The sequence below is a fragment of the Sebastes umbrosus genome, chromosome 12 (genome assembly GCF_015220745.1).
Source record: "Sebastes umbrosus isolate fSebUmb1 chromosome 12, fSebUmb1.pri, whole genome shotgun sequence".
Lineage (NCBI taxonomy): Eukaryota > Metazoa > Chordata > Actinopteri > Perciformes > Sebastidae > Sebastes > Sebastes umbrosus.
The window spans coordinates 17,913,934-17,931,387 of record NC_051280.1 but is presented as its reverse complement, the minus strand read 5'-3'; the positions used below and the strand labels follow the sequence as shown (position 1 = coordinate 17,931,387).

Sequence of the window (17,454 nt, the reverse complement as noted above, 5' to 3'; positions counted from 1 at the left end):
TTATTTGCTTTTTGTCCAAGATTTTCAGGGCTTATTGTAAACACACTCTATGGGTTTTACTACGGACTGGTTGGCCTGGGACCAGGCAGCCAAACCTTAGGACAGATGTGAGAAAATCATTGAATTCAGAAACAGCAAGGCACAGTCACATGTCAAGCAATTTCTTATCATCCTAAAACAGCTAAGGTTAGCCTTTATCATTTTACAAATCTTTTTAGCATGACTTTTAAAGTTTAACTGAGAATCTAAAATTATCCCTAAATATTTGACCTCTGTTACCTGTTCAATGTGCTCACCTTTAATTCTAACATTCAAGGATGGTGTTGCAGGTAGCTTCTTAACCCTCCTATTGTCTTCCCGTCGACCATGCAACTTTTGTCTTCCCTGGTCAAAACTGACCCGGTCTGGTTTGACTGTTTATAAAGCATACAGTATAAACTATCACCCAATTCTGTGTTACACCTTTTTGGCCAACTTCATTCCTAATTAATAAGTTTTACACTTTTTTGGGGGGAAATTAAGGTTAATAAACCTAATTTCCGTGAAATTATACCTATTTTTTTTAGTAAAACAAAAAGCAGATATTATGAATTATTTTGAATATAGTTATTATCAGAGGAACATAATGTTGATGGATTATCACATACTGGTATATGTAAACTTTTAGTCAGAATAATGTTTTGAAAGCATTACATTTTTTTAATAGCAGCACATAATGACACTTGTGGTCTTCCTGTCAATTTTGACTCGGGAAGACCACAGATGCTATAGATTTGAATAAAACACCCACAATTCAACAAAAGTAGTGACAATATTTGTGCAAAGACCACAGTAGGCAACCATCCATGTTATTTTGGGGCAATTAGATTAAAGAAATCTATATTTATGATATAATGAAGTTTGAAAAACTGGTCAAATCTGACCCGAGGACAACAGAAGGGATATATATATATATCTATCTATATCTATATATATATTTATAGATATATATATATATATATCCAAACCAAGGGAAAGAAAAGGAGAAAAAAATAAAACTGGAATTTAAAAACGCGTTTTGCTGCTCTGTGGCACAAAAGAGAGGAACTGCAGTTATTTCAAGATGGTTACGGCTGTCAGTTGTGCCAACAACACAACATTAGTGGCAAGAAATTAGTGGCGTTAAAACGAACTAGTTAATGTTATTATCACGTTAACAGACATATTTAAAATAAAACAAAAGATTACCAACAAGCCCCACATTCACTGTCTGTTGGTTTGTGTTCATTTTTATATACAAACACTCAAGACAAATTAGAACCACTAATAATCACCAATCCCCAATAAGTGAACATTATCAGCAACATAACAGTGCTGACTGTATCTGAAACACCAGACAATATATTAATAATGAAATGACGAGCTGATTAATCAATACACTATTTTGATATTTATGTAATTTCTCAAGCAAAAATGCTGAACATTTTCTGGTTCCAAGCGATAACTGCTTAAATAAAGACAGCAATATATATATATATATATATATATATATATATATATTAATAAAATTCCAATACAACTAATAATCAATGGATTATCTAAAGCACCTCTCTGCATCTGGACAACTGCCATTTCTGTAATGAGGAAGCAAGAGAGGGAGGGTAGAGAGATATGATTGTTTCCCTCAAAGAAAAGGAAAAATAATTAAGATTTATCCTCATTAAGGATTGATTTGAGTCTGCCTCTCTGGCAATATTTTCTACAACTCTCTGCAGCCGCCTGCAGAGCCCCCGCCTTGCCAAAGGGGGGCGGCAACTTTCAGTTCAGTCTTTTATTCCTAGTCAGACCACTCCTCCTCCTCCTCTATCAGCACCTCCTGCTCACGGAGCGAGGTGAAGAAGGCGGTGACTGATCTCAAGGCCACACCTTTGCCTGTTTGCTCCGCAGGGTCTTTGCTGGTTTCCCATTTGTAGAAGGCCCCCTCTTTAATAACGTCTTCGTCGTACAAGGCGTCAAAGAACCTCCACAGGAGGTCTGTAGAGACAGGATACAGAGGTCAATACTGATCTGGCATTGGTAAAGAAAAACAGTTGGCTACAGAGGGAGAAAAAAAGATTGGTGTTGGTGTTACTGTAACATTTTTGAGGCTGTTGTTTGTCCCGTTTTCATCGGCATCATAAAATTTAAACTTTTCCCTCGTCACGTCACATTATTTTGCACAGGTGTGGTGTTATATCCATCAAATGCGAAGCATTGTATTGTGGGACTGTGGGCAGATAGTAGTGTTCATGCCATAGATGCTACGTTTTTGTTAAATTGTGGGATTGTTTTATGTAATACATCAATTTCACACAAGTTTATTAAAGTGAAACGTGTTGCATGTCCAAATTGCACTAAATTTAAAAAAAGCACTCCCCTGGGTCCCCAGCAATACACCCTCCAAGTGAAGTAGATCGGATGAGCGGTTCTCGAGATTTGCAAATAACACACAGTCTGACAGAGGTTCCTCGCTTCATAGTTCGATTTTTAATACCACCTCAAACTATGGGCTCAATGATGGCAATATTTGCATTTTGAATTAACCTCAATAACAGTCAAAACCTGAAAGGTATGAGCTCAAACAACTTAAGCATATTTTTTTACAGGGCTACAGTTTGGTATTTGTTACTGATGATACTACAGGTGGATGAATACTCACTCGCTGGCTGCTCCATGTGCACCATCAGAGCCTGGAGGGCGTAGAGGGCCTGCAGCTCCTTCTGCTCATCAGACAGGTATCTCTGCAGCAGACTGGCTCTCCGGCTGATCTGCTGTGCATCCACCCTGTACGAGTTGTCACCTGAAACAAGGAGAGACAAACTCATCAACGGAGATAAAACTTCTTGTATGCCATGAAAAATGTTTACTTTACAGGCCTGCTAAACTAAATCACATATTGTGATTAGTGTTTCAACAATCAGAACATTTATATATCAGTAATACTGAAACATTTTAAACATGGAGAATTCATGCCCCCGCTGTGAGATGGAAAGATTAACAGTGATGTCTACCAGACAAAGACATAGGATCATTTCATCCAAAAACAAACAGCCGTTACTTTTACATGCTGCGTTAGTCATACTTACCTATGATGGCAGACTGACACACTGACGTCATCAGTGCTCGTACGAACTGGTTGGAAGCAGTTTGCTGCTCGTCCAAGTTAGCCTTCTCATCCACTTCCTTTGACTCCGTCTCCTCTCCAGTGGTGAACTCCACTTTCTAAATTACGTAACAAAGACATTTAAAGATACTCTTGTAAGTAATCAACTTCTAAGTTTTTTTGTTTTTTTTTAAAGTTATTTTTTTGGGGGCATTTTCCATTTTTATGACAGGACAGTGGATAGAGTCTTGAAAGGGGGGAGAGAGAGAGTGGATGCGGAAAGGGCCACAGGCCGGATTCGAACCCAGGCCGCCGCGGTCAGGACCAAGCCTTAATACATGGACGCCCGCTCTACCAACTGAGCTAACCCAGGCGCCCAACTTCTAAGTTGTTTAAACAATCAAACACGACACAGGGCATGAGGGATAAGTGGGTATTGGCATTAGGTCTGCATTTGTTTCAGCAATAAAATATCTTTATTTCTATTTATTGCACGGCTTTGTTGAATACTCGATTCTGATTGGTCAATCACGGCGTTCTACGGCCTGTTATTTCTTGCTATGTTGCTATGTATAACAGACCGTTGCTATGGGCAAAGTTGTGATGTCGGACTCTGGCGGACTGTTTTTTTGGCCAAATTATTGATTTCTTAAGTAATTAGCTGTGTAATAAGCGGGATAATGTACAGGTACATTGTTGTGAAAGAGACTCTGGCAGGGCGATGCAAGACCCGTCTGCGGCGTCGCCCTGCCGTTTTTTTTTTTTTACAACAATGACCGACTCGCTGTACATTATACCTTACATAATAGATACACAGGACATTATGTGTCCATGAGATTGTATGAAGGTATTTCATTATGGAGTGTGTCTTCTCTGTATAAGAGCTTAAAATCTCTCTCCTCACACCCCCAACACAGTTCTGTCACACACTGCAACGCCTCCTACAGAAGCAGCAGAAGACACACAAGCCGTTCAGAGGGGTTTCGTATTCCAAGCATTTGCTTGTTTAGCCTGATAATATGCATACATTTAAGTAAAATAGACTTTGTTGCATGGCGTCATGTTTGTACCTTCAAGTCATTAATGTGGAGGTATTCTTCAATGATGGCGTTCGACTTCTTCTCCAACTCCTCTTCACTCAAGGCAGGTTTTGGAAGAGAGGGAGGAGGAGTGGGGGCGCTCTCACGCTTAACTGCTGAGAAAAAAATGAAAATAAGAGTTCAATATTATTCCAATCTCTGTGTGTACACAGCCTTTCCTCCAGGACATAAAGTATTTCTACCATTGTTCCCTCCCATCCTGTCGCCTCCTCCTCCTCCACCTCCTCCCTCTTTCTTGGACATGTGTTCCCTGTGCTCCTCCATCTCTGCCTCCTTCTGGATCTGGTCGATTGTTTTAGGACCCTGGTCTCCTTTACGAGGCACCCAGTTACTCTGTAGATCAGAGATGGAAGATGGTTATAAAACAAGACTGTAACTGCTCCAACACCTGTCGACATTCATGGTTCCTATGAGACTCATAATCCCCGTGGATTACTTCACACACAGTATAAAACAATTTTGCTCATTCAGGAATATTTCTTAGCTTTAGTCACCACCATAAATGCTTGTTATTGCAATATCTGGTTATGGATTCATTCATATTTACCTTTCTGAGGTCCAAGACGTCTTGTAGCATTAAACTGATTCTGGATGAGGTCTTTCTCTCTTTGATGATCTGGTCCATCTGGTTGAAGTACTGATCCATGCGAGGCTGACGGGGACACAGAAAAAAGTGTCTTTTATGAGTCATGGCTACAAAAAAAGTAATTCTTGTAAATGTTTGTGTTCATGCTTTACTTACCTTGGCCTTCTCAAAGTCCAGGTCTTTACCAATTGTGGAGAGCATCATGTAGAGACACTCCAGTGACTCTTCATCATGATTCTTCAGTAGTTCCCCTATGCAGATGTACATGATGACCTCATTCAGAATCTTCAGCTTGAAGAGCTCGCCAATGAACATTATGTTACCCAGTGAACGGCGACGGGCCTGGTCTCTGGACTCCTGCAGCTCCACCCTCAAGTGCTCACGCTCCTCTCCCTGAGGGCAGATACAGTTTAGTCTAAACAACAACAGTGACAGTAAAAGATCACATTTCTTACCTCTTTGGCAGCCTCTATTTCTTGTTGCTTTTTCGCAATGATTAGATCATCATCCTGTTCCTTCTCAAACTCTTTCTGGCAGCAGTTGAGCAGCAAGTTGCGGAAGTTCACAAAAACTCCTGGCTTGTCTGAGGTGGGGACTTCCAACTGAAGGAGGAAACCATTGAGTATAATTAAACGTTGTTATTGAATATACATTTTTCATCTCGCTGATAATCATATGGTTTAAAAGCTTGATCACAAAAATGTTAAACAGAAAATGAAGAGTGATTAAAGTGTGCTTCATCAGGTCCATCAAGAACATTCAGTGGCCCAGACACGTGGCACAAAACAGAAGTCATCATTGGAGTAAATGATAAGATCTGGATAAAATCACATGACTTACCCCCATAAGGCAGCGGCACATGTTGGCGTAGACCATAGAGGAGTTAGGGTCTGAGATGGCCTTCTCAAAGATGAGCTCAACGGCTCCCTTCAGCCTCTCCTCTGTGTCTATCGTCAGATCCATCACTTGTTTCATAAGCTCCCGAAACTTCTGAGGGGTCAGCTTGTCGAGGATACAGTGCAGACTATTGAACAGCTCTTGAGTCTTGACCTGTTCGGGACTGATGATTTTCCTGGGCTTTTTCCTGTGACCCCGGTGGGAGCGACGCGGCCCAGGTGGCTAAAAGGATGGGAAGGCAAGTGTCATCAACACAATGTGGTGTCACTATCTAAGTCCCTATATCTAGTGAGAAAGTCACCAAGTCATCAACACTGACAGTTCGTCCGTTCAGGTCTCCCTCCAAAGCCACTCCCCAATGTGTTGGTACCAATGGATTCTTTAGATTTTCCAATTTCACATTACACCATTACCTTCACTCTAGCTTTAAAACTGAGCCCGCTACAACCTAAAAATCACAAGTTGCGATAATGTGTTAAAGAAATTATTGGCGTTAAAACAAATTTGCGTTAATACGTTATTACCGTGTTAAAGCTGAAGTAGGCGAGATCGGAGCAAATATGATTAAAAAAAGTTATTTTTATAAAACAGTTGCTATATCTTGACAGGCCTCACAGCTAGAGGGTTGCAGGTTCGAATCCGGCTTGGGACCCTTCTGTGTGGAGTTTGCATGTTCTCCCCGTGTTAGCGTGGGTTTTCTCCGGGTACTCCGGTTTCCTCCCACAGTCCAAAGACATGCAGGTTAGGTTAATTGTGGACTCTAAATTGCCCGTAGGTGTGAATGTGAGCGTGAATGGTTGTCTGTCTATATGTGTCAGCCCTGCGATGGACTGGCGACCTGTCCAGGGTGTACCCTGCCTTCGCCCAATGTCGGCTGGGATCGGCTCCAGCCCCCCCGCGACCCCTAATGGGATAAGCGGTTGCAGATGGATGGATGGATGGATATCTTGACAGTAGTACATGAAACAGGTAACCTGAAAAAAATCATGTGCCTCTGTGTCCTCCGGTGCTACTAACGGCATCTGCAAGATTTTACAGACCGGAGGAAAACAAGCAGTCAGAGCTGATCTGAGGTCTGCTGTCCATCTGCTGTCTATGAGAGCCGGCTGTCAATCACTCGCCAACTCCGACCAAACGGTCAAACTAGGCAGCGCTGATCAAATATGAATCAATATTAAGTAACGTTAATGCCTATTTTTCGCCTCGAATGTTTTCAGAATCATCTTGTAGTGTACTGTTTAGCTGTAAAATTAGAAGTTTGTGACCCCGCAGCCATGTTGGAAATCTCTTGAAAGAATGCCATGTACCGGTCAAAGAGCTAGATTTTTTAAAGCCTGAAAACAGAGCCATCTAGTTATCTCTCAGAACACTTGAATTACAAAATGCTGAAAGGTTATTATGGAATTTTTGCCCAATGATGCCAAAAATATTCTGCCTACTGCCACTTTAACTTTGACAGCCCTAGATATTATTATTCCTCCTTTCCACATCTAAATCAACTGACTGTAAATCCCTGATTAACAGGTCCCTCCTTTGGGTCTGGGAGCTGTTTTTAAGGGATCATGCCCACAATGGTCCAGCCCCCTCCTATCAGGGTCGGGCGACCCAAAGCTGGACCCATTCTGGAGCTTCCTGGTCGTGCTTCACTGCCAGTGGACTCCCCCTGACTTTATTATTATTATTGCTGTTATTAGTAGTAGCTTTGTTGTTGGCAAATGTAGGATTAGTATTAGCATTAGTGTACATTATTATTATATAATTTATGTTTTTTGCTCTTTTATTTATTTCCTTTATTATGCTTTCCTTTAGTTCCCTTCTTTTTTTATTTCTTATTTCTTAGCATTAGTCAACACCATAAATGCTTGTTATTGCAATATTCAGTTATGGATTAATTCATATTTACCTTTCTGAGGTCCAAGATGTCTTGTAGCATTAAACTGATTCTGGATGAGGTCTTTCTCTCTTGTGATTTAGCAGAATAAGTGTGCAAGACTGGGGCAATTTCTTACCGTGCACGCAAACAAAACTTCTAGACTTCAAACAATAACAATACAATAACAATAACAATAACACTATATTTAACTATAATAACAAGCGCCAGAGCCTTGAGTTAAACAGAGCGAAAACCTGAAACTGGGGACAATAAATGTAGTAAAAACTTCCATGTTAGATTAGGATGTTACCTTTGTGATCTTGCTAAAGCGGGTGTTCCACCCCTCATCCTGAGGCTGGCTAGTCCAGCGACGTCCTGGTGTGTGGAAGCCTCGGCCCCCCATGTTCCATCCCTTATCCTGCACCCAGTTACTCTGTAGATCAGAGATGGAAGATGGTTATAAAACAAGTCTGTAAGTGCTCCAACACCTGTCGACATTCATGGTTCCTATGAGACTCATAATCCCCGTGGATTACTTCACACACAGTATAAAAGAATTTTGCTCATTCAGGATTATTTCTTAGCTTTAGTCACCACCATAAATGCTTGTTATTGCAATATCCGGTTATGGATTAATTAATATTTACCTTTCTGAGGTCCAAGACGTCTTGTAGCATGAAGCGGATTCTGGATGAGGTCTTTTTCTCTTTGATGATCTTGTCCATCTGGTTGAAGTACTGATCCATGCGAGGCTGACGGGGACACAGAAAAAATGAGTCATGGCTACAAAACAAAGTGACTCTTGTAAATGTGTGTGTTCATGCTTTACTTACCTTGGCCTTCTCAAAGTCCAGGTCTTTACCAATTGTGGAGAACAGCCTGCAGAGACACTCCAGAGACTCTTCATCATGATTCTTCAGTAGTTTCACTACACAGTCGTGCATGATGGCCTCTGTCAGCATCTTCAGCTTGAAGAGCTCGCCAATGAACTTTATGTTACCCAGTGAACGGCGGCGGGCCTGGTCTCTGGAATCCTGCAGCTCCACCCTCAAGCGCTCACGCTCCTCTCCCTGAGGGCAGATACAAGTAGGAGTTTGTACTTAGTGGGGGTAATATGATCAGTTTAGTCTTAAACGAAACACTTTGGTCTTTTTCGACAGTGACGAAAAATCACATTTCTTACTTCTTTGGCAGCCTCCATGTCTTTTTGCTTTTTCTCAAAGATTTCATCATCGTCCTGGTCCTTCTCAAACTCTTTCTGGCAGCGGTTGAGCAGCAGTTTGCGGAAGTTCACAAAAACTCCTGGCTTGTCTGAGGTGAGGACTTTCAACTGAAGGATGAAAACATTGAGTATGATTAAACATTTTTATTGAATATAAATTTTTCATCTCACTGATAATTATATGGGTTAAAAACTAAATTCTATAAGGGATAATGCCTAGTGAGGTGTCTATTATTAGGATCTAATGGACGTCATGAAGGCCGCGGACGACGGTTGCCTCCGCAAAGTCCATTAATTATTGATTATGGACACCTTGAAGGGTATCATCCCACATATACCATGGTCACTTGCCAAAGAAAAAACAAATAAGACCATTAATTTATATTTTCATGCGTTTTTCTAACCAAAATCGAAAGTTTTTCATAATCCATTCACTCCGTTTCCCTGGTAACCCTGAATGTTTGCTAATACGGCAGATATGTCTACTCCGCTCAGCTCATAGAACCCTTTGGCTCAGCTATGAGTCAGAAAACTAATGTTATGCTCGGAAGATTCAAAGTCAATAAGATTGCAGCCAATCCGAATCGAGTATTCACCCAGACCATTGTATACAGAAGTTAAACAGAAAATGGAGAGTGATTAAATTGTGCTTCATCAGTTCCATTATGAACATTCAGTGGCCCAGACACTGTCATCATTGGAGTAAATGATGAGGTCTGGATAAAATCACATGACTTACCCCCATAAGGCAGCGGCACATGTTGGCGTAGGCCACAGAGAAGTTCGGCTCTGAGATTGCCTTCTCAAAGATGAGGTCAACGGCTCCCTTCAGCCTCTCCTCCGTGTCTATCGTCATATCCATTACTTGTCTCATCAGCTCCTGAAACTTCTGAGGGGTCAGCTTGTTGAGGATACTGCGTAGACGCTTGAACAGCTCTTGAGTCTTGGCCTGTTCGGGATCATCGCTTTCCTCTTCCTCTGCGGCGCGTTCTCGAGTGGACTTTTTCGCCGCGGGCTTCCAGGCCTTCTCAGCCTTGTTGAGCTGCACGTCGTCACCGAGGGACATGCTGCTGAGGATGATTTTACTGGGCTCTTTCCTCTGACCCTGCTGGGAGCGACGTAGCCCAGGTTGCATATTTAGAAAAGTTAGAAAAGAAAACCGTATACAACAAAACAAATACATGGAATTATGCCGTAATCGAAAGGGACAAGAATTTCCTTTCATTAGAAACCACCCCAAAAAAGGGAAGAGACAAATTCACTCACCGGGCCTCGTGGTCCTCCCACTGATCTGCTCCCAAGGTTCCCCAAATACGAGGGAGTAAAATCAGGACCAACATTCATCATTCGAGCTGGGTCAGGAGGCCGCATTGGAGTCTTGTTTGCCTGAAGTTAAAGAAAGGAAAAATGACCTTAGGTGTCCACACAAAAATACAAAACACTGACAAGACAAGATGAACGTCAAGTTTCCTCATTCTCCATTATATCACCATGATATATTAAAAAAAACAATTGTGTTCATGAGGTCAAAAGATTTTTTAGGGCTTTTATTGCCTTTGTTAATACAGCTGGAGAATGACAGGAAAGGGGGGAGAGAGGGGATGACACGCAGCTAAGGGCCGTGGGTCGGAAACAAACCTGGGCCACTGCCAAGGACTCAGCCTACATGGGGCGCACGCTCTAGCGGGCGAGCTAGAGGTCACCCCAATGAGGGCAAATTTAAGTAAAATACTTCCATGCAGCTTCTATTTCAATATCCACTTATTTGTCATTAATGTCACATATGAATGACATTATTATCGCACTCCACAGCAAAATGATGTAAAACGTCCACTACCTTGTCCAGGACCACATCACTGATGGTCGGCAGGCCATCAGGTTTGTTCATTCTGGCGCTGATGAACTGGAAGCCCAGGAGGAACTCCCTGTCGTACCGCTTCTTGTCTTCTGGGTCTATCGGCTTCCATTGTTCTGAGAGATGTACAAGAAATATTATATGTGTTGCATTAACATTAAAAAAAGAAATACATTTGACTGTGCCCTCGTTTTTTTGATGCACCTCTTTTTTGTTTTTAACTTTATGGTGCATGTGTGCATAGAAAAACATATCTACACATGTACATCAAAACAGCAGCTACCGTACAACTACACACAAAAAAAACTTCAACAGTGCCATCTCTGGAGAATCTTAGTCACAACCTACCTTCTTTGTACTGGTATTTCTGATCAGTTGGCTCAGGTGTGGCTTTAGGTACTGCATTCTGCTTGTCCTCTTGCTCCTCCCAGGTCTCATCTACAACCTCAGCGGGAGGTTCAGGTGGAGCAACAGGGACCGGGTCGGCCTGAGTGGAAGATGGTTATAAAACAAGTCTGTAACTGCTCCAACACCTGTCGACATTCATGGTTCCTATGAGACTCATAATCCCCGTGGATTACTTCACACATAGTATAAAACAATTTTGCTCATTCAGGAATATTTCTTAGCTTTAGTCACCACCATAAATGCTTGTTATTGCAATATCTGGTTATGGATTCATTCATATTTACCTTTCTGAGGTCCAAGACGTCTTGTAGCATTAAACTGATTCTGGATGAGGTCTTTTTCTCTTTGATGATCTGGTCCATCTGGTTGAAGTACTGATCCATGCGAGGCTGACAGGGACACAGAAAAAAGTGGCTTTTATGAGTCATGGCTACAAAAAAGTAATTCTTGTAAATGTTTGTGTTCATGCTTTACTTACCTTGGCCTTCTCTAAGTCACATATGAATGACATTATTATCGAACTCCACAGCAAAATGATGTAAAACGTCCCCTACCTTGTCCAGGACCACGCCACTGATGGTCGGCAGGCCATCAGGTTTGTTCATACTGGTGCTGATGAACTGGAAGCCCAGGAGGAACTCCCTGTCGTACCGCTTCTTGTCTTCTGGGTCTATCGGCTTCCATTGTTCTGAGAGATGTACAAGAAATATTATATGTGTTGCATTAACATTAAAAAAAGAAATACATTTGACTGTGCCCTCGTTTTTTTGATGCACCTCTTTTTTGTTTTTAACTTTAGGGTGCATGTGTGCATAGAAAAACATATCTACACATGTACATCAAAACAGCAGCTACCGTACAACTACACACAAAAAAAAACTTCAACAGTGCCATCTCTGGAGAATCTTAGTCACAACCTACCTTCTTTGTACTGGTATTTCTGATCAGTTGGCTCAGGTGTGGTTTTAGGTACTGCATTCTGCTTGTCCTCTTGCTCCTCCCAGGTCTCATCTACAACCTCAGCGGGAGGTTCAGGTGGAGCAACAGGGACCGGGTCGGCCTGAGTGGAAGATGGTTATAAAACAAGTCTGTAACTGCTCCAACACCTGTCGACATTCATGGTTCCTATGAGACTCATAATCCCGTGGATTACTTCACACACAGTATAAAACAATTTTGCTCATTCAGGAATATTTCTTAGCTTTAGTCACCACCATAAATGCTTGTTATTGCAATATCTGGTTATGGATTCATTCATATTTACCTTTCTGAGGTCCAAGACGTCTTGTAGCATTAAACTGATTCTGGATGAGGTCTTTTTCTCTTTGATGATCTGGTCCATCTGGTTGAAGTACTGATCCATGCGAGGCTGACAGGGACACAGAAAAAAGTGGCTTTTATGAGTCATGGCTACAAAAAAAGTAATTCTTGTAAATGTTTGTGTTCATGCTTTACTTACCTTGGCCTTCTCTAAGTCACATATGAATGACATTATTATCGCACTCCACAGCAAAATGATGTAAAACGTCCCCTACCTTGTCCAGGACCACACCACTGATGGTCGGCAGGCCATCAGGTTTGTTCATACTGGTGCTGATGAACTGGAAGCCCAGGAGGAACTCCCTGTCGTACCGCTTCTTGTCTTCTGGGTCTATCGGCTTCCATTGTTCTGAGAGATGTACAAGAAATATTATATGTGTTGCATTAACATTAAAAAAAGAAATACATTTGACTGTGCCCTCGTTTTTTTGATGCACCTCTTTTTTGTTTTTAACTTTAGGGTGCATGTGTGCATAGAAAAACATATCTACACATGTACATCAAAACAGCAGCTACCGTACAACTACACACAAAAAAAACTTCAACAGTGCCATCTCTAGAGAATCTTAGTCACAACCTACCTTCTTTGTACTGGTATTTCTGATCAGTTGGCTCAGGTGTGGCTTTAGGTACTGCATTCTGCTTGTCGTCTTGCTCCTCCCAGGTCTCATCTACAACCTCAGCGGGAGGTTCAGGTGGAGCAACAGGGACCGGGTCGGCCTGAGTGGAAGATGGTTATAAAACAAGTCTGTAACTGCTCCAACACCTGTCGACATTCATGGTTCCTATGAGACTCATAATCCCGTGGATTACTTCACACACAGTATAAAACAATTTTGCTCATTCAGGATTATTTCTTAGCTTTAGTCACCACCATAAATGCTTGTTATTGCAATATCCGGTTATGGATTCATTCATATTTACAGCTCTTGAGTCTTGACCTGTTCGGGATCGTCGTCTTCGTCTTCCTCCGCGCCGTGGCTTTGAGTGGACTTCTTCGCCGTTGGCTTCCAGGCCTTCTCAGCCATGCTGAACTGCTCGTCGTCACTGAGGGACATGCTGCTGATGATTTTCCTGGTCTCTTTACTCTGACCCTGCTGGGAGCGACGCGGCCCAGGTGGCTAAAAGGAGGGGAAGGCAAGCGTCATCAACACAATGCGGTGTCACTATCTCCAAAAGTCCCTATATCTAGTGAGAAAGTCGCCAAGTCGGCAACACTGGCAGTCCGTCCGTTCAGGTCTCTCTCCAAAGCCACTCCCCAAAATTATCATCATGACCATATTATAATGAACGTGAACAATGAACATGGCTATTGTTAGTACTCACAGCTGTCAAGTTAGCAGGTAGTGGAAGACTCCAGTTGTGGCCCGTACAGGCCTATTACAGTCCTGCGAAAGCCACAGATACCAGATTTTTTTCTCTGTTTTGTCAGAGCATTTGATTTATTGATTGCTATCAGGATGTAATGATCACCAACTCCAGCTTTAATGTACAGTATTTTCAACTATTATAACTTCTCTTATGTAGACAAATACATTTTTATAAAATTACAACTGTGTTTTATTGTCATGCATTATCTGTTTATACACAAGTTATGGATACTTCACAGGATGAGTTATTGTTGTTGACAAATTACATTAATAAACACTTAAATGATCTTATCTGCTGACAAATACATTATTATAAGATAAGATAAGATGAACCTTTATTAATCCCCGGGGGGAAATTCAGGTGTCAAAGCAGCAAAGCGCAGATACAGAGGTACAGGTGTACAAAAAGATTATAAAACAATAAATAGAAATACAGAATAGACATAGTGAATGGACATAGTGAATGGACACAGCGTGTACCGTCCGTCAATAAAAAAATGTAGTGTACAATAAATAGATGTAATATGTACAGTCTATGGTTGGTTTATGGGATGTAGTTTAAAGTAAGTTTAAAGTGCACCAGTGGTTAGGAGAGCTGGTTGCAGGTAGTGCAGATAGTGCAGTTTTCATGTGGGGGTCAGCCTTGGTTATGTATTTTAAAACATTTATTAAATGTGTACATACTGCTTAGAAGTGCTAAATATTATTATCTAATATTGTGAGAAGATGTCATCTCAAGGCCTTTAATATTGTTTTACTTTATATTTCATTTACATGGAGCATATTGCTAAATAAATGTGTTTCATTGAAACATAACATTGCTGATTGTATCAGGAGCACCAGGCAAATAATGAATGGTGAAATGATGAGCTGATTAATCAATGCACTATTAATTAATCAGCTTAATATTTATGTAATTTACCAAGCAAGACAATGCTGAATATTGTCACCTCTGTATCTCACCGTGAGACAGCACCTTTCCAGGGAAATGAAAGTGAAACTTATGTCTGCTGTCTTCTGCTGCACAAACACTAGAGGTAAGTTTCACTCTCTCATAAACAGATATCGAGTGTTTTTTAGGTGAACCTTTCTTTTAGGTGATAAAATATGTTTTGCTGCCAGTCCACAACAGTATATGACTTTACTCCTGTAGCTGGTAACGTTTAACTACTTCTGTCTGTTTCTCCACACTGTCATCTACTGCAGGTCTTACACCGACTATAATAATAATAATAATCATAATAAATTGGACTTATATAGCGCCTTTCAGAAACCCAAGGACGCTTTACAAAGGGGGCACACAAAATCATACTAAATAATAACACAGAGGAGAAATTAAAGCTATTAAAAGAGTGATGTGTAGGAAGAGTCAGCTGAGATCATAAGCCTTGATGAACAGGTGGTATTTGAGGTATAAGTACCTCAAAAAAACACACTTCAAAACACCCAAATTATCCCTTTAATGACTGGAAGTATGGCTTTACAAGTTATATAAGTATGGCAAAAAAAAAAGACTTACACAATTCCATAGACGGACGCTGTTTCTGAAGGCTCTCTGCTCGACCAAGGCCTGATGAAGGAGGCTGAGTCACGCGTCATATCTGCCGGCGGTATCACACATGCGCAAAACCATCCAAGAAAGACGCCCCATCCTCATCCAGGTGTTGGTCGAGCAGACAGCCTTCAGGAACAGCGTCTGTCTGCCTTTGCAACTCAATTTGTGTAAGTCTTTTTTTTTTGCCATACTTATATAACTTGTAAAGCCATACTTCCAGTCATTAAAGGGATCATTTGGGTGTTTTGAAGTGTTTTTTTGAGGTACTAATACATAGTCAGTGTATTACCTACAGTAGTAGTAGTAGTATTAGTAAACACCTCCAGTGTGGAGATACAGACAGTAGTAGTTAAACGTTACCAGCTACAGGAGTAAAGCTATATACTGTTGTTGACTGGCAGCAAAACATATTTTATCACCTAAAAGAAAGGTTCACCTAAAAAAAACACTCGATATCAGTTTATCAGGAAGTGAAACCTCCTCTCTAGTGTTTGTGCAGCAGAAGACAGCAGACATAAGTTTCACTTATGTGAAAGGTGCTGTCTCACGGTAAGATGCAGCTGGTGAATTACATAAATATTAAAATAGTGTATTGATTAATCCGCTCATCATTTCACCATTCATTATTTGCCTGGTGCTCCTGATACAATCAGCACTGTTATGTTTCAATGAAACACATTTATTTAGCAATATGCTCCATGTAAATGAAATATGAAGTAAAACAAATATTAAAGGTCTTAAAATTACTTTTTCTCACAGTATTAGATAATAACCACTGTCTTTTGCCCCACTCATTTAGCACTTCTAGGCAGTATGTACACATTTAATAAATGTTTTATAATACATAACCAAGGCTGACCCTCACATGAAAACTGCACTATCTGCACTATCTGCAACCACCTCTCCTAACCACTGGTGCACTTTAAACTTTGAACTTACTTTACACTACATCCCATAAACCAACCATAGACTGCACATATTACATCTATTTATTGTACATTACATTTTTTTATTGACGGACGGTACACGCTATGTCCATTCACTATGTATAATCTGTATTTCTATTTATTGTTTTATAATCTTTTTGTACACCTGTACCTCTGTATCTGCGCTTTGCTGCTTTGACACCTGAATTTCCCCCCGGGGATTAATAAAGGTTCATCTTATCTTATCTTATAATAATGTATTTGTCAGCAGATAAGATAATTTAAGTGTTTATTAATGTAACTTGTCAAGAACGATAACTCATCCTGTGAAGTATCCATAGCTTGTGTATAAACAGATAATGCATGACAATAAAACACAGTTGTAATTTTATAAAAATGTATTTGTCTACATAAGACAAGTAATAATAGTTGAAAATACTGTACATTAAAGCTGGAGTTGGTAATCATTACATCCTGATAGCAATCAATAAATCAAATGCTCTGACAAAACAAAGAAAAAAATCTGGTATCTGTGGCTTTCGCAGGACTGTAATAGGCCTGTACGGGCCACAACTGGAGTCTTCCACTACCTGCTAACTTGACAGCTGTGAGTACTAACAATAGCCATGTTCATTGTTCACGTTCATTATAATATGTTCATGATGATAATTTTGGGGAGTGACTTTGGAGGGAGACCTGAACGGACGGACTGTCAGTATTGCCGACTTGGCGACGTTCTCACTAGATTTAGGGACTTTTGGTGACAGTGACACCGCATTGTGTTGATGACGCTTGCCTTCCCCTCCTTTTAGCCACCTGGGCCGCGTCGCTCCCAGCAGGGTCAGAGGAAAGAGACCAGGAAAATCATCAGCAGCATGTCCCTCAGTGACGACGAGCAGTTCAGCATGGCTGAGAAGAAGGAGAAGTCCGCTCAAAGCCACGGCGCGGAGGAAGACGAAGACGACGATCCCGAACAGGTCAAGACTCAAATGCTGTTCAATCGTCTGCACAGTATCGTCAACAAGCTGACCCGTCTGACGTTTCAGGAGTTGATGAAACAAGTGATGGATCTGACGATAGACACAGAGGAGAGGCTGAAGGGAACCGTTGAGCTCATCTTTGAGAAGGCCATCTCAGAGCCCAACTCCTCTGTGGTCTACGCCAACATGTGCCGCTGCCTTATGGGGGTAAGTCTTGTGATTTTATCCAGATCTTATCATT

The 17,454-nt window shown here is 41.1% G+C and overlaps 2 protein-coding genes, 1 non-coding gene and 1 pseudogene across 3 annotated transcripts in view; 1 reads left to right on the top strand and 3 right to left on the bottom strand.

The window, feature by feature from the left end:
* The window catches only part of LOC119498988 (eukaryotic translation initiation factor 4 gamma 1-like), a 40,992-nt gene extending 25,615 nt beyond the window's left edge, over positions 1–15,377 (bottom strand). Inside the window, exons 1-16 of the mRNA XM_037788152.1 lie at positions 15,272–15,377; positions 13,324–13,503; positions 12,964–13,102; positions 12,598–12,731; positions 12,327–12,431; positions 11,984–12,122; positions 11,617–11,750; positions 11,347–11,451; positions 11,003–11,141; positions 10,637–10,770; positions 10,066–10,185; positions 9,539–9,907; positions 8,761–8,907; positions 8,411–8,647; positions 8,225–8,329; positions 7,888–8,010 (exon numbers count right to left, since the gene is read on the bottom strand). Coding sequence (XP_037644080.1) covers positions 7,888–8,010; positions 8,225–8,329; positions 8,411–8,647; positions 8,761–8,907; positions 9,539–9,907; positions 10,066–10,185; positions 10,637–10,770; positions 11,003–11,141; positions 11,347–11,451; positions 11,617–11,750; positions 11,984–12,122; positions 12,327–12,431; positions 12,598–12,731; positions 12,964–13,102; positions 13,324–13,440 — 2,247 coding nt within the window. The 5' untranslated portion in view covers positions 13,441–13,503; positions 15,272–15,377. The remainder of the gene's footprint in view (positions 1–7,887; positions 8,011–8,224; positions 8,330–8,410; positions 8,648–8,760; positions 8,908–9,538; positions 9,908–10,065; positions 10,186–10,636; positions 10,771–11,002; positions 11,142–11,346; positions 11,452–11,616; positions 11,751–11,983; positions 12,123–12,326; positions 12,432–12,597; positions 12,732–12,963; positions 13,103–13,323; positions 13,504–15,271) is intronic.
* Positions 1–17,454, top strand: part of LOC119499009 (eukaryotic translation initiation factor 4 gamma 1-like) — a 42,965-nt gene that overhangs the window by 13,914 nt on the left and 11,597 nt on the right. Inside the window, exon 2 of the mRNA XM_037788190.1 lies at positions 17,046–17,420. Within this exon, the coding sequence (XP_037644118.1) occupies positions 17,109–17,420 (312 nt within the window). The 5' untranslated portion in view covers positions 17,046–17,108. The remainder of the gene's footprint in view (positions 1–17,045; positions 17,421–17,454) is intronic.
* On the bottom strand, positions 5,543–5,611 carry LOC119499482. Its single transcript, XR_005209406.1, has one exon. It is a non-coding gene; the product is annotated as a small nucleolar RNA SNORD66 (small nucleolar RNA).
* LOC119499491 lies at positions 9,449–9,502 on the bottom strand (annotated as a pseudogene).